Source organism: Gouania willdenowi, chromosome 4 (assembly GCF_900634775.1).
Source record: "Gouania willdenowi chromosome 4, fGouWil2.1, whole genome shotgun sequence".
Taxonomy (NCBI): Eukaryota; Metazoa; Chordata; class Actinopteri; order Blenniiformes; family Gobiesocidae; genus Gouania; species Gouania willdenowi.
This window is the reverse complement of record NC_041047.1, coordinates 21,592,813-21,617,028: the sequence shown is the minus strand read 5'-3', so window position 1 is coordinate 21,617,028 and position 24,216 is coordinate 21,592,813. Positions and strand designations below refer to the sequence as shown.

At 37.7% G+C, this 24,216-nt stretch overlaps 3 protein-coding genes across 4 annotated transcripts in view; 1 reads left to right on the top strand and 2 right to left on the bottom strand.

Annotated features, from left to right (window-relative positions):
- Positions 1 to 3,472, bottom strand: part of ghrhrl (growth hormone releasing hormone receptor, like) — a 30,532-nt gene extending 27,060 nt beyond the window's left edge. Inside the window, exon 1 of the mRNA XM_028444491.1 lies at positions 3,322 to 3,472. Coding sequence (XP_028300292.1) covers positions 3,322 to 3,378 — 57 coding nt within the window. The 5' untranslated portion in view covers positions 3,379 to 3,472. The remainder of the gene's footprint in view (positions 1 to 3,321) is intronic.
- A 4,322-nt stretch (positions 3,473 to 7,794) lies between these two features.
- fyco1a (FYVE and coiled-coil domain autophagy adaptor 1a) lies at positions 7,795 to 21,504 on the bottom strand. 2 transcript variants are annotated; one of them, XM_028444384.1, is made up of 18 exons: positions 21,399 to 21,504; positions 19,916 to 20,032; positions 19,483 to 19,589; positions 19,167 to 19,292; positions 17,871 to 17,977; positions 17,260 to 17,403; positions 16,901 to 16,988; positions 14,291 to 16,795; positions 13,519 to 13,611; positions 13,201 to 13,319; positions 12,940 to 13,107; positions 12,115 to 12,267; positions 11,792 to 12,015; positions 11,311 to 11,464; positions 10,490 to 10,576; positions 10,199 to 10,409; positions 9,306 to 9,415; positions 7,795 to 9,164 (listed from the first exon to the last, which is right to left on the bottom strand). In XM_028444384.1, exons 2-18 carry the CDS (start codon positions 19,977 to 19,979, stop codon positions 9,089 to 9,091), a joined length of 4,536 nt encoding a protein of 1,511 aa, XP_028300185.1. In that variant the 5' UTR covers positions 19,980 to 20,032; positions 21,399 to 21,504; the 3' UTR covers positions 7,795 to 9,088. The 2 variants fall into 2 exon arrangements, with proteins under 2 accessions (XP_028300185.1, XP_028300186.1); XM_028444385.1 differs by having other exon boundaries at positions 11,311 to 11,458.
- Positions 21,505 to 22,909: 1,405 nt separating this feature from the next.
- Positions 22,910 to 24,082, top strand: LOC114461707 (chemokine XC receptor 1-like). The gene is made up of 2 exons (XM_028444001.1): positions 22,910 to 22,951; positions 23,059 to 24,082. Exon 2 carries the CDS (start codon positions 23,069 to 23,071, stop codon positions 24,080 to 24,082), a length of 1,014 nt encoding a protein of 337 aa, XP_028299802.1. The 5' UTR covers positions 22,910 to 22,951; positions 23,059 to 23,068.
- The last annotated feature ends 134 nt before the right edge of the window (positions 24,083 to 24,216 follow it).

Genomic DNA, 24,216 nt, shown 5'->3' with positions numbered 1-24,216 from the left:
GAATGTGAGTGAAGATGTGTGAGAAGATGACCTTCCCTGAACATTAACATCACATCATGTTTGAACAAAATGCCTTACATGACAAGTTTTTGTGCCGTTTTGAAATTATGATTACAGTGTTGGCACAATTTAGGAACAGTTAGTCCTGTGTTCTGACTCTGGAACACAGCTGGTAATGTCACTTCTGGCACAAAAACATCTCTATCTGCATGACACCAGACAAAACAACCCGGGAATAGTATTCCAGTGAAGTTGTGACGTTGAATTAAACATAAATAACATGTTTGTGCTAATTTTTTCTCATTTTGAATTTGATGTCTGCGACACACTGCAAAAAAGCTGGGACAGTGGCAACAAAACACTGGGAAAATTGAGGAATGGTGAAAAAACCCTGTTTGGAACATTCCACAGGTTAATTGGAAACAGGTAAGTGTCATGATTGGGTATAAAAGGAGCGTCCCCCAAAAAGGCTCAGTCGTTCACAAGCAAGGGTGGGACAAGGTTCAACACTTTGGGAACAACTGCGTGAGCAAATTCTCTAACAGTTTAAGAAAGTTTCTCAATTTGCATTTGGATTTCATCTTCTACTATCCATAATATCATCAAAAGATTCAGAGAATCTGGAGAAATAATCTGCACGTATGCGGTAAGGAAGAAAACCAACTTTAATTGCCAGCGACCTTTGATCCCTCAGGTGGCACTACTTTAAAAACGACTGTTCGTGAAGGATTTTACCCAGTGAGCTCCGGAACACTTCAGAAAACCATTCTTCTTTAACACCATTTGTCAGTACATCTACGTGTGCAAGTTAAAACTCTACACTACAAATAGAAAGCCTCAGAACAACAACACACAGAAACACAGCTGGCTTCTATGGGCCCGAGCTCATCTGAGATGGACTGAGCCATACCTGTCAAGTACCCCATTTTGGCTGGAAAACTCCTGTATTTCACCCCTCTTTCCTGCCATCTTCCCGTAAATATACCGTATTTTAAAGTAACAATAATAAAAAGATGCCTTGCTAAACTGAACGCTGTCACTAGCCTCGTGGGAACTACCACCTGAAATGGCCTGAGTGGCAGTTCTCGCGGGATTAGTGCCGACAGCTGCAACAAACCCGGAAACAACTCAGAACAGAGATGACGAATGAAGATGTTCCGGCAAAAAAAAAAAACCAAGAACTTGTGTAAATACGTTGTGAAATGTGACAGAGAGTTTATCTTCCTAAAGAGCAGCAGGTTGGGACACAGTTACACGTTCTGTTAGATTAATAACTGAGATTTTAACGTCTCCCACGGGGGAAGGAACCACTTAAATCACCATGAAAAATCAGCCAATCACAAGCGACACAAATATACACTGCTTTCTAAAAGTGTTAAAGAATGTAAAGTCTGCAACAAATGTGGTTCTCTGGTAGTGAATACCAGAGCATGATTAAAAGATTAAAAGAAAATATCTAATGAAAATAAAATGTAAATGTCTAACTTAAAGACAAGCAATGTGAAATTAACAGTAAATATGCAACGTGTTGATTTGTATATAAACTGTAAGTATATTAAATAAACACACGTGCTTCATATACACGTTTATATTTTTATTTAGGCTGTTTTATAATTTAGGAACTAGGGCTGGGCGATATATCGAGATTCAAGATGTATCGAGTTTTCTATTTTGGCGATTTAGAAAACTATAATATTTCATATATCAATATATGTATATATTATAGCTTATTATGTATATAAAATATAAATCTAACTGAGCTTTACAGCATGTAAAGCTCAGTTAGATGGATTTCTAAGTGCACATATTTTGCATCAGCAAATTTAACCCAGAATTGTCTTTCTGGTCAGACTTTATTTGATCAAATAATCAAGATTTATTTCATAGATCACCATTCTGAGAAAATATATTGAGATATAAGTTTTGGTCCATGTTGCCATAAAGGTTGACCTACCAGATTCTATCACATAATTGTATTTAGTAAGTGGTTGACAAGTGTGTATTTTAGATTTGTTGTACACCTGTCTTAAAATATCAGGGATACTGGAGTCTGGTTGGGTGGGTGGGACGGCTGGTAGTGGGCGCCAGAAAATTTCCCTTATTTTCAAATCCAAAACTTGACAGATATGTACTGAGGTAAAGTGGAAAAGTGTGACTTTTTAGGGGTCTAGACCGAGGTTAGGGTCAATTATAATTGTGATCGCGTAATTGATCATTAATTGCACATCTGCAGTTGTTGTAATCATAATTACATTGTAATTCAGTTTATATAATAGAATTGTAATTGGCATGAAAATTCTGTAAAAATTGTCAATTATAATATTTCCACGCAAAACTGGGGAAACATGTTACAGTTCTACACATATGTATTAATTATTAAAATGTTTCATATCAAGCTTTCCCACATTTTTCAGTTTTTAAAAAAAAATGATATTGAGGAGTTTACTGACATTTTCACTGATTAGGAAGCCTAACAATGTAACCAATAGATAGGAAGGAAATGAGATGACAGTTTTTATTTTTTTATTTTGTTTTACATCTGATTGTTATCATAAGAAACGCTAACAGAAAGATAACACAAGAGGAAGGGTAACTTCAATTGGTGATTTATTTCTGGCTCAGTAATTGTAATTAAACTTCAGTAATTGATAACATTATTGTAATTGACTTTCTGAGGATAAAAAAAATAATTGCAATTTAATCGTAATTTGGAAACAATGCTGGTCACTGTAATTGTAGGTAAATTGTAATTGAACATGGATAATTGAAAACATAATTGTAACTGAAAAAATATAGTTGACCCCAACCCTGGTCAAGACCCACAAGTTGAAAACCAAGTCAATGGGGGACATGCACACAATATCTTTGTTATGAAATGAAATGAAATGAAATGAACTGAAATAAAATAAAATAAAATAAAATAAAATAAAATAAAATAAAATAAAATAAAATTAAATTAAATTAAATTAAATTAAATTAAATTAAATTAAATAAAATTAAATAAAATTAAATCAAATCATAACACACAGGCAGCCAAAACCAACAAGCAAAGCCTAAGCATTCAAAGCACTAACTGAGCATTTAGGCAGTAATTCTACAAGTAATTAAGCTTTTTTTTTTTTCCTATGTGGATAGAATAAGTAAATGTAAGATAGGTTGTGATCACAAAAATGAGTCAACAATGGATTAATGGAATCTCACAAAACCAGTTCATGTTTAAAGTGTAGAACATGGTCACACTTTAGGATATTGTTATAGTAAAAACAGTTTTTTTTTTATTAAGCTTTATATGCATTATTTATAATAATGTAGATTACTTACTACGGATGGAGCCAAACACTGAAAGATAAGAATCCCATGGAGGTATGAGTCCGACATGCTGCTGGTGGTGCTGGGTGCGCTGGGTGCGCACCGCTGGGACGCACTGACACTGACTGAGACTCAGACTGAATGAGACTGAGCAGGAGTTTCACAGCTTTACTGAGTTGTCAAGACAGATGGAATACAGATTAGCTACTTCCGATCATCTTACACAATAAAACGTATACGTGTGACCTCATCTGATGGAACCCCCTTTGGTTCATCAATATTTAATCTACAGTCTCAGCAACTTGTGTTTTTTTTTAATTTTTTTTTTTTTTTTTTTTTCAATCAATAAATCCACTCACTGTATGTCGCTGAGCTTTATTTTTGCACATTTGTATAAGATAAGCAATAAAATCTCATTCTATTTCAATTTGAAAAATGTGTAGTTACATAATAGTATAGTCTACATTTCCATGCTCCATTATTTTTGTACATTTCCAACCAGGGTTGGGATCAATTTGAATTGTAATCGCGTAATTGATAATTAATTACAATTATGGCGTAATTATGATTCTAAAATTTGTTGCTGTCATAACCGTAACAAAATTGGAATTGAGTTTAAGTAATTTACTTTGTAATTGTAATTGCCATGAAAATTCTATATGAATTGTCAATTATAATTTAACGCAACACTTAGGAACCATGTTAGTATTCTATATACAGTTCTATACATAAGTAGTTAAATATTAAAATATGTTTCACGTCAAGCTTTCACACATTTTACTTTTTTCAAAAAAATGAAATTATTAAAGGGATATAGCGACAAAAAAAAAAGGCTCAAACACCCACACCAAAAATATTAAAACCTATATTTTCATTGATTAGGAAGCCTAACAAGGTAATCAATAGATAGGAAATAAATTAGATGATTGATAATTGTTTTTAGTGTATTTTGCAGCTTTTAGGATCCGTTATCATAAGAGATGCTAACAGAAAGCTAGCACAGGAGGAAGGTTAACTTTTATAAGGTTATTTATTTCAAGCTCAGTATTTGCGATTAATTGTAATTGAACTGAACGTAGTTGTAACTGACTTTCTGCGCAATAAAAATAATTGTGATTGAAAAGCAATGCTGGTAACTGTAATTGTAATTGAATTGTAATTCAACATGGATAATTGAAAATGTAATTGATCCCAACCTTGTTTCTAATATTGTATCATAGTCATAGCCATAACTCTCACCATACATATAGTGTGTCATACACTGTCTGTATTTCAGCTGTATTTGAAGCAAAAACACACTCACTACCTGTAATACACAAGCAAGTATCTTTTCTATCTTGCACTCAAGTACAGTTACTGTATGTACATATGTACTGTATATATTAATTCATTTTTAAATGATCATTATCATTATAATATTCTTTTCTTTTCTTTGTTTTTCATCTTTGTGGTATCCAGTGTGGAGTGGACAACTAAGTAATAATTAAATTGTACAGGGAAACATGTTTCCTTACTGTAATAAACAATCTTGATTCTATTGTATGAAGAATATCCCCATCTTCATTTGAGAAACTAAGTATTTTAAAGCCAAAACCAAAGGGCATATGTGGGCCGTTACCAAATAGAGTAACAATACAATATTAAATATCGTATACCATAATGCATATTTAATATTCATCAAAAGTTTTAACCTGTGTGTGCTTTCTTTCTGTTAAGCTGCAGGATTTCTTCATTTCCCTGACCTAACCTGACTAAAGGGTTAATAAAGTTAAGTCTAATGACCAACTAAGATTAACACTGCTGCCTGCCTCCCAACTGCAAAGACTGAATTATTCATATTATTTGAGATTAAGCATGGGCTATATTCCCACAGTCTGAAAAAGTCTGTGATGTTATTTTAGTGTTTTTAATCCCTCTTGATACTTGGAATACACAAATCAATGAGAAAAGACTGCAGCACAACATCAATTTAGACCCCAATGCAACCCTACTACGCAATGCAACTTAGTTATGCATGTAAAACCATCATATATACTGGTAACTAGCTACACTGTTCCAAAAATAATTAAATTAATAAATAAAGAGAACACCTAAACAACACAATGTACCTGTAATTCAGTCACACTCAGTAAGTATCACACTGCATTTTTATGTCCTCGTCCTTTCTGGCACATTATTGGTTACTTTGCATTTTACCAATGCGCTGACCACTGAAGGTAGCATAAGGCAGTGTCCACAACCCACAGAAGTAGTTCAGCATCTAGGATGGTCCATCAACACACACTGCCAAGAAGGATTACTGTCCATCAGCATGGTGTTAAGAGCATGGAGGAGATAGCAGGACACAGGCTAGTACATGTAGGAGGAAAACAACCCATAAGCACAACTGTTATTGGCTCCTTTGTGCAAGAGAAATATGAAGAGTACTGCAGAAAATGACCTCCAACAGGCCACTAATGTGCATGATTCTGCTGAAACTGTCAGAAACAGACCCCAGCCTGTGCTACGTATACAGCACCACACCTGGGAAGCACTTTACACAGTATATTAGCAGGATTCTGAATCCAGACCTCCTTGGGATTATAAATATGATATTAATTGATCATTCTACTATGTAATGAATAAAGATTTATTAGTAGGGCTGGGCGATATGCCACACAGGCTAACCTACTAACAAACAGTTGAACAAACTGTGTTTAGGGGAAGGTCGAGGTTAAGACGCACTCAGAAATCCCTCTAACTGTGCTTTTAATGCTGTTCTGAAAAGTAGTAAAAGCAATGACTCCTAAAACAAATGTTAAGGCTATGAAAATTATATATATGTCAATATTCAAATTTTCTATATCATAAATAGAAAACTTGATATATCTTGAATCTCGTTATATCACCCAGTCCTATTTATAAGTGGAATATTTAATTTGTTGTGATCGAGGATGTGTTGTTTCATCGTTGGGTTGTATTCAAAGAGCGTATTCCTGCAGTATTTATGACAGAGACATCTTTAGAAAGAACAAATCGATTTGCAGAGACTCCAAGGCACAGACTCAGGATTTGTTGTCTCTGTGTTAATTCATCTACTGACAGTTTTTCATGGTGGTTTATGGCTTGTGCTCCCAGTAAGATGGGAGTGGATTTGTCCCCTCAGTCTGGGAGTCTGATAAATTGTACTTCCTTTACTTTATCTACAGTGTCAGTGTCCATCAAAACAAACTAGACTTCAAAACAATGTTGGTTAAAACTCTGAAACTTTTATTTGGCGTCTGAAAAGTTTTGTATTTTGTAAGGTAGCACACGCAGTAGTATTATAATGTAAGCTAGGACAAACACACACACACCTTTTCCAAAAATGAACACAGACGAGTTCAGTGGACGTCAGAGGCATCAGCAGTTCCACTTTATTGGAGTTTACAGACTGTTTGACAGATCTGTCACTTCCTATTGCAGTGCCTTTCGTATATTTCCCCCGACAAAACAATGCTCACCAAAAAGCAGACAATAGAAAAGTCTGTCATTATACAAAACACTAAAAAGACAAAAGATTTAAATGTAAACAATATAAATGTGATTTTTAAAAGCAGTTGTGTAGAGAAAATAAGGAGGCTGATTGATAAGAATATAAAAAAAGATCTGCAGTTCCTCCAGTCACACATTTAGAGTTACATTCAGCATGGGTTAACAAGGTTTTATAAAGTTATGGTTTGTTTCTTTTTTAGGAACAATACCAGTATGGATTTGGAAACCCAGTCATCATTATAAGTGCAGCAAGTCAAGGGTTAATTAACCAATGTCACAGTATTTTATTCATTGTTTTTGCATAGAGTAATATAAGTGTCTGCGATAAAGTTGTAACCAACTCTTTATCCCCTTCCGTGCAGTTAAGAAATAATAAAAAAAAGTCTTGCAATCAATTCCCGGCAATAACAATAACAATGAGGAGGCACTTTAAAGCTACAATAGCGCTTAAGGTCACAGACGGGAACATTTGACCGTGAGTTGTACCGACAATAAAAGTCATCCAATATAACTAAAAGCAGTTCTTTCAATCCTATGAACCAGATTTAAAAACAAAATCTACATGGAGCTATCAAAGGTCAAACGCTACATGTAGTGCAATCTATGCATGTATTAATATTGCAATGAGGAGGAACAGGGAAGAGTGAGTTAGGGTGGGACATTTGAAGGAGTGATTGACATTAAGTTTTATTGGTTGTAATAAATGTATAATGTGATGCTACTATTGTGTACATTGTGTTGTAAGACAACACCCTGCTTAAGTATAATGATAGTGGCCAGGGTTGAGCTCAATTATAATTGTAATTGCGTAATTGATCATTTTAAAAATTATTTGCTGTCGTAATCATAATTAAATAACATGTGAGTTTAGATAATTGACTTTGTAATTGTAATTACCATGAAAATTCTATGAAAATTGTCATTTAGAATTTAATGAGGAACCATGTTACAGTTCTACACAATATGTAGTTAATTACTAAAATATGTTTCATATCAAGCTTTCCCAAATTTTACCATTTAAAAAAATGAAATCTAGGGGTTACTTTCTGAGGATAAAAAAAGTGCAATTTAATTGTAATTGGAAAAAATGCTGGTGACTGTAATCGCAACTGAATTGTAAAATGAAGATGGATGATCGAAATTGTAATTGTAACTGAAAAATGTAATTGGCCCCAACCCTGACAGTGGCCATGAACAGAGTGTGAGTGCTCACACTGATAGTTGGGATCAACGTGTCTAAAGTGTAAGTACACCCCCAGGTTTTTTTTTGACCTGCCACTAGGGGGAAATTTATAAAATGCCTTGATTATGGGCGTTGCTTCTAAAGTAGTTAAGACACACCCACTGCAGAGTTCCGCATGGAGCTGTCAATCATTACTCACTGAGGGCTGTGAGAGGAGGAAACCACAGTCCCTCCTCCCATCTCTTATAGGAGGGGCATGGCCAAAAGTGACAGTTAGTGACGTCACTAATCTAATCTCAGCCAATAGCAAAATTTAAATGCAATAGCGGGCGTTCAACCCATTGAGCGCAGTCACTCCAAAAAAATGCTGAATTTAAATGCTTTGACTAAAATGTGAAGAGTGGCACTAGGATCAATAAACTACATTATGTCATACCTAATGAATTCTGCAGAAAAAAGTGGTCCTAAGGTGTACTTACACTTTAAAGTTGTTAGGCCCAATACGAGCTTATCACAAAGCCCAAGGCGCGCCAGTGTATCCACGACCTACTGACAATACAAGTCATTCAATATAAGTAAAAACAATTCCTTCAATCTTATGAACAAGATTTAAAAAATTCCAACATGCAGCCCTCTTTCATAGCCTAAAGTTAGTCATATTTTTGTAGATTTGGACAACTGACTCGTCCCATTCCTTCGGTCTGCACAAAAGGCTTATAATTCTTCCGTAAAGCACAAACAGTGTTTTACTGCCCAGTCATTACCTCCTGATAGTGCACACTAAATTCAAGCTCACAGCTTATTTCCTGACTGTAATGTTTTAATTGAATGAGCAACTGTTTGAAAAGATTGCACACCCAATCTGGCCATAAAATTTAAATGTATTACATAATCAGGCTTTCATACAAACATCTCTTTCACTGTTGACTCTCATCATATTTAATTACGCTGGTGTAACCTTTAGCCAAAACAAAAACGTACATACTGTACTGCAAAGACAAAAAGATGTAACAAACACTTAAATATGCACATGACCGTGTGTGCATTTAAAAGAAAAACACGCATACACATTTCTGTGACGCTTTAGGGACAGTCGCTTCCATCGTAGATCACTGGCTTCTCCATGGTCAGATGGTAGAAAACCTTTTTGGAGATGAACCTGTTTTAAGAAGACAGAAAACCAATCACAGCTCACATAACCGCACCACGAGGAATTGCAGAATCCAATACATGTTTGACAAAGCTGCATCCGCCAGGGGAGGAAAACAATCATGGACTCCAACTGTGACAAGCAACCTACCGTGAAAATGAGTTGTCAAAGATGAGTGTGTAGCGGCCGGGAAGCTGAACTTTTAGCTGTCCTTGAACTTTTTCTTTATGGGCATTGCATCGAGTCAGAGGAATCAGGACCTGCATGCACAGCAACATTGAACTCAGGATGTCCCACTGCTGTGTCTCACGTTTAGAGAATAAACAGTACAATTTGTAATGATAACACCTAGATAGCGACTTGAAATGCACAAGGACCATTTGGCAGAAAATGAGAATAAAGGATTAAAAGATAAAAGGTCATTTAAAAAGGCTGACATTTTAAGAGCCTTAGGTGAATCCGAGCCTGCTGAGCAGCACTGCAGGATAACGGCTCTCCTTAAAGTCAGAAACATTTGAAAGAACAGGAAAAATTCCTCTCTGCAGGGGGGCAAAAAAAAAAAGCAAACATGGGTGCAAGGGCTTTCCTGGTCATAGCCTCTGCTGTAATGTGGGATTAGAAGTTCTTAATTTCTTTATTTTTAGGCCAAAACTGAAATTTATTTGTGTTTTGCATTTTTTAACTGATTTAACATTTAAGCCCCTTTTTCCCCAGTGATCCCTAAATTAGGAATAATGAACTGTTAAATGTTTTCTGTTGCAATTTTTGATCATGTAATGCACATTGAATTGCCTTGTGTATGAAATGTGCTATACAAATAAATTTGCCGAATAAAAATCGAAAAAACAAAAAAACAGACAAAGTTATCAAAAAATGTGAAAGTATTAGTTTCTCTACCGGTATTAGCCTTTGTTATGAACTTGGCTCATAGTGTGTACGTACCCATTTCCTACATTTCAAAGTTCAACAACTCTTGGATTGTGATTATTATGACACTTTCAGATAGAAATCCACTAGTAGCTGCAGCACAGCAGAAGCTTTACCTTTGACTTCTCGAGTGGCGTGTCGTTTTTTTCCTGGAAAACCACGCTGAAGGACATACTTTTGGTCTCAGTGGAAAATATCCAGCTGAGAGTCGAACCACAGTCTCCAACATCAACAGTTATGATGCTGTAGGAGCCAGATTTGATGAAGAGCTCGCGTGAGGCATCGCCGAAATGAGTAATATCGTCAACGCTGAGAGGGACAGCCATCCTGTGAGGAGATTCAAAAACCTTAAGAGACTCTTTATCAAACATGAATGAAGAACATTCAACTTCAAAGTGAAGCCTCACGTAAATTCTCCTGATCTGAGAAGATTGATCTCTGAATCCTGGAAAACAGAAACCTGTTCATTCTCAGGGGTTACATCCCCTACGCCTCTGTGGGACACAAAAAGAACAAATATGAAGGGAAGTCCTCTGATGGCATGGTGTACAGTTAACTTCCGCAGCAGAAACAGAAGAGTATCCACATGACATGGATACACTCCAGCATTTTGTTGCTGCATCTAAATATGACACACATTTCTACTGACATGTCAGAAGGTTTGGCCGATTCTCGGCTCATTGGGGTAATATTTGTCATTCTTAAATTACTGTATACACAACTGTGTATAATAGCTTCCTTCCAAATAAAACCAGCTTTATTTTGTAAACCTGTTCATTTAAGGTTAATGATAAAAATAATTTGCTGTTACGCCCTTTGTTCTTGAAAAAGTGTTTTTGCACATAGCGCGAGAGAACAGAAATGGGTGCACGTGTACAGTATTTTGTTTAAAAGCAAAATGTTTTGTATTTTAATGTAGATTAATGCATGAATTTTTTCCAATTAAAAGACTCATAATTGTTTAGTGAGGTACAGAAATGTAGATGAAGGGAGATCTTTCAACCAGTCAGCTTCACCTGCTATTTGTATATTCAATAAATAATACATTAGCGACTGCTTCACAATTGTGGGATCATTTATATGTCATCCAAAGAACACCCAGTGACGACCTGTTTTTTATTATTATTATTGGCATGGAATGTTGTTTTTAATCCTTCAATCCTGATTTTTAAAGCCATAGACTAAAATACATGTACATCCTTTCAGTCCTGTGAACAATGCTACCCACATATCCAGAGCTCCTGGCAGCTTTTGGTCTGGCTCTCCGTCCACAGACTCTCCTGTTGTCTGAGAGGTGGCGTCACTGTCATAGACATCGTTCACCTCTTCTTCTGTGATAATGTCAAAGGCTGCATCATCAGATCGAGGGCTCGATTCTGAAACTAAAAGAATAGTCAGCACATACTATACAGATTAAAAAAGGGGGGGAAAAAAGAGAAAAAAATAAATGAATCTAACATTTCTACAAATACAAAGTAAGAACAAAATCTACATTTCTCTGAAAGGAAAAGGTCACCTTCTTCCTTTTCATCCACCTGACACAAACTCTATGGCAACCGTTTCTATTCCTGTTCCTTCAAAAAGTCCTGTCTGGTTCGAGCTGTTTCTCTTCTGCTTTTTTTTCTGCATCTATCTAAATTACACACAGCTGTAACCAAAGGCCTGATAGATACAGCAATCAGGCTGATATTACCCAACATGCCCCTCACCTGGGGTGGGTTCAACAGGTGCAGATTCAGGAGGAGGTTGGGGTCCTGCTTCAGGGGGGGCAGGAATCTGCACGTTTGAAGGACTCATCCCTGCACCTGTAACGCTCTCCACCGCAGCACTGTGCTGGGTGTTGCAGTCTTTGCAGCAGCGCTCCTTTTTCTCATTTTGCTTAGTCGTGACTTGAAAGTTGCTGCAGTAGTAGCAGAAAATACGGCCACAAATTCTAAAGACAAAAAAATAGGGAGAAAAAAGGTTTATGTGCCATTTGAAACAACATTCAAAGGTGGACAAATAAAGAAATACCAGTAAAGGTTGTGCTTACCTACAGTGATGCCTGCGCAGCAACCAGGTGAACTGGCTCTGACAGCCCAGACAATGCGTGGCCTCCTTATCCATCAACCACCAGCGCTCCTCCGCTCGCAGTTTCTGCTCAAACTCCAGGGCGTCAGACTTCTGCCAAAGTGCATCCTTGTCTCTGTTTTGACCAAAAGTAGAGTAGCATTTAGTGCCCTATTATAAGCAAAGCAAATGATGAAAAATAAAAACAAATAAAAGGCACAGGCTGATTTTTAACTATATAACCCAGGGGTCACAAACTCATTGCTGTTCAGGGGCCAAATATGGAGCAGTTTGATCTCAAGAGGGCCACAGGTTTTTTGTGAAAAAACAAGTAATTTCCACTTCGTTATGTTAGAAACTGACAATATCCAAGCCTTAAGTGATAGATTACAAGATCTTCACTTTAAATGTCCTAGATTTGTGACCAATTTCTATTAAATGAAGGAAAATGTAATGTAATTAGTTGAGGAAAATTTAAGGATTTTGTAAGAATTTTGAGTTTTCTTTTCAGCAGTTTAACATTAAAATGACTGCAACATAAGCACCGGGAAAAAACTGTGAGCCCCTGCAAATATTGTTCAGTTTCATTTAAACAATTCGTATTTTCTCTGTCGTTTTTACTTTCTCCTGCAGGCCGAACTAGATGCTCCAAAGGGCCGTTTTTGGCCCCCAGGCTTTGACTTTGACACGTGATCTAACCCGTGTTTCTCTCTACACAGCTGGAATATCTAACCTAAATCCTACCTGTGTGAGAGTATTAAAGTGAAAATGAAACCCTGCACCCAACCGTGCACCTCAAAGGTCATACTTTATAAGCTCAATAATCCGCTCTTCAAGGTAAGCCTTGGTTTTGGTGAGATCATCGATCTCTGCAGTCATCTTGAGAAGCTGACTCTGTTTCTCAGCGTCTGTTGTATTCAGTTTCTGCCTCAATTCCTCACAGAGATTCAGCGAAACTAAGTGAGCCTCCTCTTTCCTGAAAGAAAGGAGACAAATAAGTCAGCAACTTTTTTATTAATGTAACATATCCATCAAATTCATGACATACTGTACAGGATTAAGTACACACCGGGCTACTAGGTTTCTAAGATGCTGTATTTCATCTTCATTGTCACGCAGTGATGCTCCAGTATTTGTGATGAGTGCATCTTTCTCCACAGTGAGGTGCAAATATTGCTCATTCAAAGCCTGTTTGAAAAGAAAAAAGTTTATCTTTTTGTTACATTAATATATAGAAAAAAGTGATTCAAAGAAAAACTATGGTGCTGTCAGCTCAGCATGGTGATACATGATGTACTGTGTGCAGTTTAATACAATTTTACAAAATCTTCTCTAACTTTGTATATACAGTTTGAATCTAATCATCAGCTTTATGAATGACACAGACCTCAAGTTCCGACACTTTGGCCTGCAAGCTGGACACTTTTTCCAACTCCTCATTCAGATTTTCTTTCACCCTTTCTAGCTGGTCATTCAGACTCTGCAAAATGAGCATTGGAATCTAAAGTTACCACTTTGATTGATGATATAAACATTTCCTACAAAAATATCAAAAACAAAATGTAGACAAAAAGTAAGCTACTTCATTACTTTTTGGAATATATCTTGTTTAGTTACTAGGGCTCTTCCCACTTCTTCTATCCAGTCTTGTGTATTTTTTTTCTTACATGTGTTATAGTTAATAATAAAGGTGGGACAATATATTGTATGACAAAATATTGGGACATTAAAACAGCAGGGCCCCCTATCGCAACAACATTTCATGAAATAGGTAAGACATTCTACTTTTATCGAAAAAGGTCAAAATTGTAATTCTTCATCTAAACTTCATCAAAATATGCAATCACATATTTTAAAACAATAATAACAATAATAATAAAGTTATTTGAGTGCACATAATTAAATCACTTTTACAATTTTTCTTGCTCAATGACCCCTGCCGCCTCTCGTGCCGCCCCTGCCATGACTTCCCCCCAGTTTGGGAACCACTTGTCTATTGTATCGTGAACTCAGTGCATCGTCCCACCTCTAGTTATTAATTATAATGAATCTACAAAAAGTTAATACATTTTATAATTGATGTAACATTAAAGAAATGTTGGTGCTACTACTACTACTACTATGATTATTATAGATAATATACTATAATATCCTCATACCTTTATCTGGACCTGATGGTTCATGTTTTCCAAGCTCATCTGGAACTTCAGTGCCTTCATCTCTTCTCCACTTGAGTTCTTGATTATCTGACCTTGGTTCCTTGTCTTTTCCAGCTGTTCTTTAAGCTCCATGACTGTCTGTTGCAGCACCTCCATCTGAACAAGCTCTTCCCTTAAACTATTATTCTCCAGACAAAGTTTATTCAGGTTTTCTCCCAGTTTCTCCACTTCCTTCTCCATCTGTTCAGTCTTTGCAGCTTTGTCTGCCCAGTGCTCGCTGGCTTCCTCTTTCTCCGCGTTGAGCTTACAGATGGTCATCCCCAGCTCTGCCATCTCAGTGTTAGCTCTGTGCAGACCTTCACATTTTTCATTGTTCTCCAAAGCCAATCTTTCATTTTCTGCCTTGAGGTCCAGCAGCTCTTCGCGGAGAGCAGCTGCAGAGCCAGTCAACTCTGCGAGTGCAGCTACTTCTCGATCATGCTGTGCAAGGAGCAAATGTTCTCGCTTTTTGTTATCTGTTAGTTCAGATACGTGTTGCTGATTCAATGCTTCGTTCTGGGACTTGAGTTGCTCAATCAGAGTTCTCAACTCATTTCTTTGGGCTTCCGTCATCTCCAACAGTGCTTTGGCTTTGACTGTCTCCTCTTCTGATCTCTGTAGCTGCACCCTGAGGTCCAGGACTTCTGCTTGGAGCCTTGAGACTTCTTTCATGTTTACTTCCATCTGGCTTTGAATCACAGATAGTTTACCACTCATCTCCTGGTTCTCCTTTGCTTGGACTGCAGTTCTCTCCGTCTGAGATGTCTCAATGGCATGTTTCTCAGAAATCACTCTTTCAATCATTTCTGTTTGTTTGGCACAAGTTGCCTCTACACACACTTTAGCTTTTTCAAGCTCATTCATGTTAGTCTCTAACTCTTCTATTCTGGATTGCAGCCTGGAAAGATCCTTATCTTTAGACTCCAGTTTTATTTCTTTAGCTTTAAGCTGTTCTTGAAGACTAGCTTCATTCTGATGAGAAACTCCAAGTTTTTTTTCCAACTCTATGATCTGCCCTTTTACGTTCTTTAGGTCTGCCTGTGTGCTGCTAAGAGCTGCTCTAACTGTGTCCTGCTCCTCTCTCAGATTCTGGTTCTCCTCCTCCAAACGCTTTGCCGAGGTCTCCAACAGCTTTGCTTCCATTGTAGCTCGCTGCAGACTCTCGTCCAGGTTGCGATTCTCTTCACGCAATCGCTTCTCCTTTTCATCCAACGTCACCTTAGAGTCATCCAGGTGGCTTCTCAGATGTTTCTCAGTTGCCCTCAGGGATGCTAATTCATTTTCAAGTTCTGTTTGGTTCTTTGACATGTCCTTTTTCAGCTCCTCATTTTTCTTGACTTTAGCCAAAAGCTTTTCCTTTACTTCCATCAGACTGGCACATTGAGCCTTGTATTCTTCAATCTTTGCTGCTTGGTCTTTTATGTTTCCCTGCAGTTCAGCAAGACTAGTGTTCAGACTGTCCTTCTCCATTGTCAGGCATTTGTTCTTGGTTTCTAGCTGTTGTAGTGTTTGACAGCTGGATGTCAGCTCTGCATCTTTTCTCTTTAGCTCATCTGTTAGTGCTTTTACTTTCTCTTCCATTGTCTTTTTTAACCCACCAGCTTTCTTCTGTACCTTGTCTTTCTCTTCATCAGCCACCATCTTCATTTTCAGTAACTCTTGCTGTTTTTCTTCCAAAGACGACTGGAGATCTTGTAGCTGCTTCTGCAGATTGTTTGCTTCTTTTTCTCTCAGTGTCAAGGCCCCCTGTAGCTTTTCAAATGAAACAGATTGTTCTTCTACTTTTGCCAACAATTTAGATTTTTCTTCAGACAAAGATTTGACTAAAGCTCCAAGTTCCTTTTCAGCGTCTTCCGTAGCTCCCTTCATGACCCTTACTTCCTCCTCTAGTCTTTCTGTGTGCCATCTCCTCTCCTCTCCTTCAGTCAATGCATCAAGCTTCTCCTTTTCAGCATCTTTCAACCTGTCAAGTAGCTCATGTATTTTCTGGGCTGAATCGTGATAACTGGCTGCCTGCTGACCTTTCTCATTTAAAACTACATCTAATTTGGCCATGAGTTCAATGTTCTTCCCCTCAGCAGCTGCCAGATTTTCCTTTAGCACGAGCTGCTGAGCCTCTGCTTCTTTTTCTCCATTCCTGAGTGCTTCCACCTCTCTTGACAGAGCCGCTTCTCTTCCCTGCAGTGATCTCAGCTCTCCCTGTAATCCATACTGAGCCTCTTGAGCAGTGAGCGACCTATCCAGTTGGCTCTGAAGCTCAACAACCACTGCCCTCAGCTCAGCAGCCTCCTCGCCGAGCTGCTGGACATTACACAGGAGCTCTCGCTGTTTCAGCTCTGACTGGTCCAGCTCCAAACGGAGATCTTCAACTGTGCTCACATCTTCAATACAGGCAGGCAGGGAATCATTCAGGTCACTTAGTAGGCTCTGGCTGTAGTCGGGGCTTGATAGAAGCTCTGGATGTTGCTGGATCATTTCAAGGGGGGGTTGGAATTAACCTTAATATCTTTTAAACACATACTATTACAATCACATGACTTTACAATTTTAATGGAGACATTTGTCAATTACCTGAGAGTAGGTGCTGGCCAGACTGTTGATGCTGGAGCTGCGACTGGGAGGTTTCCACATGTGGCTAGGAGAGTTTCCCAGTGTTCTTCTATTGATCAGTTGGCGAAAAATATATATATATATTAAATATATAATAACTTGGATTCAAAAACAACATGCGGGAAACAGGAGTAGTTTATATCCGTAATCAAAGTGTCAGACCAGTGTCGATTATTAAATTACTATGCAAGCAATAAATGGTTACCGGGGGTGGGAGGTCACTCCAAACAACCCATTTTAAAAATGTAACACTGAAAAATATAGTTCACCCCTCTTTTTGCAAGTCTGCTTATTTTTTAGCTTTGACTTCTTGTTGTTACCTTGCAAAAGTTGGCCAGGCGGCATCGAGGTCATGACCTCTAGAAGCCACATCAAACTGGATCTCATTCAGCTCGTACAGGTGATTGATGATGTCAGCGCTGAGATGGTGCATTAAGAAGGGGCTTCTTGCGTAATACCAGTCACTGCAACGAGAGAGATCACAGAAAGGTTGCACTCGATGAGCTGCGTACGAATACAACAGAAGTCTGAGTACATTTTAACCTCAACACTTACATACAGTACATAACAATGGGAAAAGGAAATCTAAAAACTGTTATATAAAATCAAAAACAGTGATATTTGCTCAGTTGACATATTCAAGCAGTCTGCATGTTCTCCCCTTTGTGCGGATCTCATAGCAATCTGATACAAATAAAGTTCCTGCGTAATAGTCTTTATTTAATCTTTTTCTTTTTCATTTCACAACCCATTCTCAATTTAAGGAATCATTAACAAGGCTAAATCAACCCCCTGCTGTTTGTTTCCCTCTTTCTGGTACATGTTGGAAATATCCCAACTAAGGCAAGAATTAATTTATTAGTAAAATAACAAACAGCTCATCACTGTATGTGCAAGTAAAACAAAATGAACATTAGATTCTGGGTTTTACCTGGTGACTCTCTGGTTCATCAAACACTGCTGCAGCGTGTCAGCCAGACGCTGATGTACAAGCGAGTAACGGATGAATGCTCTTCCCTTCCCCAGAGACGTCTTCAGCTATCAAAACAAAAAGTTACTTTTTTATTACTCTGCTTCTGAACAATGCTTCTTTAATTCAATATGAGCCAGAACCACAACTAACAACATTTAAACATCTACAAAAAGGTTAAATATATAAACATTCAAATGAAACCTGTTGAAAAGTATTTTCTGTTAAAATATTTAGTTTTGTTTTGTATTTCTAATGCTGCATTCACACCGAATGCGTCTTCTGCGGCACCGGACGTATCTGCCGCAAAAAACGTTTTGCAGGTTTTACAGGATCAAAAAATGTCCCCATTCGCTTCATATGCACGTTTGAAGCAAAGCCCTGCCCACCAGCGACACATCCAACTCAGAGAGTTTCACTGATTGATGAAGTGAGGAGCTGCGCTCCTTTTTCTCTCTCATAAATATAAACCACCAGTGAAAAAAACCCGGTGTGATTAGCGGCTAATGATATCCTAGCTCAGTGCTGACTTTCAAAGATGAAAACTACAGAGAGAACTTTTACCTGCTACTACCACCTCCTCGCTGATTCTCCTCCACGCCAAATCCTTCCTCGTCCGGTTCTGGTTATAAAGGCCGTGTCATACAGCTCCAGGTGGTCACACACAGCGTCTACTCCATGGTTGAATGCGTGAACAGACCGGTGTTCGTGTTGACGGCCTGACGTCATCTTCAACAAAGACTCTGATTGGCTTTCGTCATGCGAAACAGTCACATGAGTTCAATATTTTCAACTCTTGCGAATATGACGGAAAATCGGGAGCGCGTTCGCACACCCTACGCTTTTGACGCACGGATCAGACCGCACCGCCCCACAGGAAAGACTTTGCATCTGGGACTCATCTATCCATTGACTTTGTATATAATCTGGACGTACGAACATTTCGTGACGCATTCGGTGTGAACGCAGCATTAGCATTAAGCAATTTCCCCCTGGGATTAATAAAGGAATTCTGATTCTGATTAGCCAGTAAAATCTAAATGTTCTGTGTGTAATGAACCAGACTTTTCCTATTTACAGTAATACTGTATGTTGAAGGTATCTTATGATTAATAGATCAAATTAAATCCTATAGCTTTTAAACAACAGTTTAAAAAATATACAAGCCAAACTAGTTTCGGACCCTTTTAGATCTAGTCTAGTAGTAATGTAATACATACACTATGAGTGATACTAAAGTATTACATTATGTTTTACCTCAGTAATTGATTTGACAAAGCGAATGCCATCATTGGCTCCTTTTAGTTTAGCCAGACAGTCACTGAAGTATTCCCAGTAGTCCTTTTTTGTTCCTAGAAATGTTGTTTTCTCCTTCTGGTCAAACTGAGAAAACAAAAACCATTATAAGTCAAACTGATTTCTGTCCCAGTAGGCTCAGCAGTTGCAGTTTACCATATATAGTAGCTGATGGTATAGTCTCACTGTATCAATTTACATATCATATCTATAACAGGTCAAATGCAACCTAAGGATTTATTAGGCTAACTGAAAAAAGGATGAAGCAAAACTGTACCTGTAGCAGATATTCCAGCTTGTAGGAAAATTTTTGCAAATTTGTGCTGTCGTCAGTAATAGGCTCCCCAGTTTCCTTGTACTCTCTTGCAAGCTCTGAAACAGCCTCTAAAAATAAAAAGGACAAAGTTCAGTTTGATGCATTAGAGCCTTAAAAACATGAAACTGGAGCTGAAATGTATTAAATTCTTAACTAGGAAGCTTTTACATGATAAACACTTGCCTTATAATAATCGTCAAGTCATGCTCTGTCTTACTGTACAACATGTGAACAAACAAACATAAGTTCTGACCCTTAACTGACCACAATCTGTGATTCTGGGGTAAGATCAGTGTCTTTTACCCCTTCTATTCTTTCTCTTCCTTCAAATGTTGTCCCTTAGCCATAGCTTACAAATATAAACTGTCCTTCACAGTATTACACAGTGACATACCCTGCAGATCCCTGATTATCCTTTGGAGTTGGTTCTCCCCAACCGTAGCCCCACCAGCCGCCATGGCCCCACGGCGTACTCCCAGAGGCAACTGGGCTTCACAAGGTCACTTCCAGTCTGATGAATTAAAAAAAAGTCACTTTTAGCCTTCAACATAAGTCACATATCCCTCCCAGGGAGGCTGCCGTGGCCACATAGGGAACAATTTCTTTGAAATAAAACAGCTTTAATTTATTTACAATCAGATGATTCTGAGCAAAAAACTTTAACCAAGGTCAGAAGCAAAAACATGATTTTAAAAGCAATCTTCTGACCGAGCTACAATTTGTAAGCATCTAGATACAGGATCTAGTTCATTGGTTTAATCTGGGCTGTAGACAGATGTAACTCTTCTTTTCAAACAGAATGCAGGATACAAATGCTAGGTGTTGCCCAACAGCAGAATGAAGCATTTGTAAAGAAAGTACTACTCTGTTTGAGAAGCATCTGCTCATTGTTGAAACACAAATTTGGTTATGAATTACAGTAATAATAATAATAATATTAATAATTAAGTCTTTTTGTCATATATGTACATCTTCATACACAATTTTTTTTTCTCTGCATTTAACCCATCCCCGAGGAGCAGTGGGCAGCCATTTATTTTCTTAAATTAAATAAAAAAAAAAAAAAAAAAATCTTTTTAGCATCATATAGTATATTGTAAAAGTAATAATCTCTGTCTGTGTCATTAAGTATTTTAGTTAATAAAACCCCAGAAGACAAAGTCTTGGCGGTCACCCCCTCCAGCTCCAATCACAGGATTTAGAGAAAGGAGGGGTGAGCAGAAAATAATAAATAAATAAATAAATAAATAAATAAATAAATAAATAGTCTATACGATCTTTAAAGTCAGAAATTCCTACAAGTTATAAATTACATGTTATGACATGTTGTCTGATATCGTGTATTATGAAGGCATGAATAACTAAAACGTGATTCATTCCACCAGCCCACTACTATTTATATACACTACTATTACTCATGAATTCATGTGAAACAGGCACAAATCCTAAAGATTAACCTTTTTCTTCTTCTTTTAACAATTTTTAACATACAATTGGAGAAGTGCGTTCTTATTTGGTGCCTAAAGCATTGTATTTATTTATACAACCCACCTGTCAGTGGTCATATTTTAAAGGTTAACCGCTGTCAGCATTTTGGTCTTGGACTTAAAGCCTAAACAACGTCTTACATCACATAAAAAGCATATATACAATATACCAGCAAGCTTGTAAAAGGTTGCTTTATGGTACGTATTCAAACGAAGCATTCAAAGGCCCAAAGTCCTGCTCTTAGTCACTTTTAAAACTGTAACTACAACAGTTCAGCTGACAGTGTAAAAACAACAGTGAAACAAGCCGAAAGAGTAACTAAAGAATATAACACGTTTAAAGGCAGTGACAGGTGAAATAAACACACAATCATAAAATACTTTACATACTTTTAGAGATAAATGAAGAATCCTTCACGACAAAGTCGGAAAATTTCAGATGGACACACAAACAGGATAAAAAAAATGAAAAGAAAGAAAAAAAACCTGCGGTGATTGACAGCAATCTGCCCAATTAAAAAATGAGAAAAAGCAGAATGACCAATTAGGTGGAGGATAAAAGGCGGGACTTATATTTGACATAGTTTGGTTGGCGTAGCAGAATAAACAGAGGGATCATGTGACCAATGACACATTTAGAGCAGTGTGTCCCACTTTCAGGAACAGTCACGGCGTTTGGCAGCTAGAATAAGGAAATGACAAGGCTCTTTGGTCTAAAGTAATCATCATACGTGTATTAATACACATGTATAACTGTGTCATTGATATATAAATAAAATGACATGTTGGCCTATTTGTTAGCTGGGTTAGCACGGATGAAAACCCTGGTGGTCCTTCCCCCCCACACCCACCCTCCATCTGTCTTAACTTAAGCCTCTTATTCACAACAGAATTATGTTGGAAATATCATAGCAAATAACAACTTCAGATGTGACTCAGTGGTTCATTATACTGATGCTAAATGGTTTCATGTTTCAAACCAAGAAATAAACTGAAGTTTGTTTGTTTTTTTTGTTTGAATCTACAGCAACTTGGAAATTGTATTTCATATATGTCTTCATATACCTGCTTTGAGTTGGAGAACAAACATTTATACCTGGAAATTTAGAGAGCAAAGTAACTTTTGGACAGAGAACAAACTAATTCAATTCAATTCAATTCTACATTAAAGCGTGAGGATCCCAAACAAACTCAAACTACAAAATGGTCCCAGATCCACCCCGGACATCAAACACAAGGCCTCTTTATTTATACGTTAATATCTCGCTCCAAAAGTGTCCAAGCAATTTTTTTTTACCTCCATGTTTAATTATTTGTCTCTAAAGTACAGATTTTGACAAAATTTCAACCAAATGCATACCTCACACTATGGAAGATTCCCTTAAATGTAGGAGGGGATCTAGATCAATATACTGATTCTCAAGTTCCAAATTTAAAAAATCCCCTTCTCTCATCATTGGCGTGATGTCAATACTTCATATCTCAGTTCTTGATTCAACGATCTTTATGAAATTTACCTGTTACATCAGGTTAGTTCCTCAATTACCAAACCCATTTTCATCTGGATCAAATCTGGATGAGGCCTTTCATCACAGTTTTAGGGGCGCCCATACATTATGTGGACCTACTGTAACATTATTAATGGGCATTGGAGTTTCTTATAAGTGTGAATGATCCTGGTCCCATGATCAGGATCACTGATCCAGATCACTGCCAGTATCAAGACTGTGATGGATGTAAAAAAAAAAATAAATAAACATTGCTCATTTAGATATTTTACTTTACGTCTTCAGTATTTGAAAATTAGTTTTATTTTCTCATGAAACAAGTCTGGTTACAAAAACAGAAGTAGAACATGAACCAAAACCTGACACACGAACATTGAAACTGCTCAGATTGTCGGGACGGCGCACATACATTCAACTACATTCGTCGAACACAAGGTAGGCTGTTTTCCAACTTTACCATATTATCTTGATGCAGCCAATAGTTGAGCTTTACTGAGAAATGTCAGAAAGACACGCAATAATCCTTTGATTCCTGTTTGCAGTTCAACAACAATGAATGACTCGTCAAATGACACTGATTATGTCACTGATTATCCCGATGAGATCTGTGAGAAAGAAAACGTTTTCCAGTTTGGATCCCATGTCACCCCGTTCTTCTTCTCCATTGTGATCACACTGAGCCTGATGGGAAACATCCTCGTCCTTGTACTTTTAGTTTTGTACGAGAACCTTAAGTCTCTCACCAACATCTTTTTTTTCAACCTGGCCATTTCTGATCTCATTTTCACCTTAAGTCTGACTTTCTGGGAAATTTACCACACGTGGGGATGGTTGCGTTCAGAGAACCTCTGCAAGGTGATGACTTTTGTCTTTTTCATTGGATTCTACAGCAGCATCATTATCCTGAGCACCCTGACGATCTACAGGTATCTGTCTGTGGTCCATCTGTTCACCGACATGAGCACGAGGGGTCTCAGCAATAGGGTCCTTCTTTCTGTTCTAACATGGATGTTCAGCATCGGAGCAGCCCTGCCCTCTCTATTCTTCAGCTCTCTGATCAAAATCCGACACAGCGAAACATTCCTCCTTGGCTGTGACTCTACTGACTCAAATTGGCAAATTGTTGGTGTTATTCAACAGAATTCCTTCTTCTTGGTGGCCTTCGGAGTGATGGCATTCTGCTACATTCGAATACTGCAGAAAATCAAAAGAACAAGATCTCAAACCAAGGACAAAGCTGTGAAGTTAATCTTCTGTGTAGTGGCCGCCTTCTTCATTGGCTGGGTGCCGTACAATGCCATCATCTTTCTTATGCTATTGGTTGATCACCAGCTTACATCCTTTAGTAGCTGCGAAGTTAGTACCCAGCTGGATTATGCATTTAATGTGAGCCGAGTCATTGCGTTTTCTCACTGCTGCTTAAATCCTGTTTTATACGTGTTTGTCGGCGAGAGGTTTAAGAAGCATTCAATGTCACTTTTGCGACGTATATTCAATCGTCGGATGCCAGCAGTGGAACATCAGGTTGGAGATAGGGAACATCTTTCACTGGGATCAGTATGCTAGCTGCTCAGGATTATGTATTTGAGTGATTGTAGCATTATCAACCTGTGTTTTTTTTGTTATCAAATCTTAAAGGCTTCATTTGGTCTCCCATTTCATGTACAAAGTGTGATTAGAACTAAAACGTGTGATTTAAA

Bases quoted from the DNA above. Each gene is read 5' to 3' on its own strand.
- LOC114461707 (XM_028444001.1), top strand. From the start codon at position 23,069: ATGAATGACTCGTCAAATGACACTGATTATGTCACTGATTATCCCGAT.
- fyco1a (XM_028444384.1), bottom strand. From the start codon at position 19,979: ATGGCGGCTGGTGGGGCTACGGTTGGGGAGAACCAACTCCAAAGGATA. The intron at 16,989-17,259 runs GTAACAACAAGA...ACTGATCAATAG, and splicing joins GCCTGGCCAACTTTTGCAAG to AAGAACACTGGGAAACTCTC. The intron at 12,268-12,939 runs GTATGACCTTTG...TGGTCAAAACAG, and splicing joins CGGATTATTGAGCTTATAAA to AGACAAGGATGCACTTTGGC.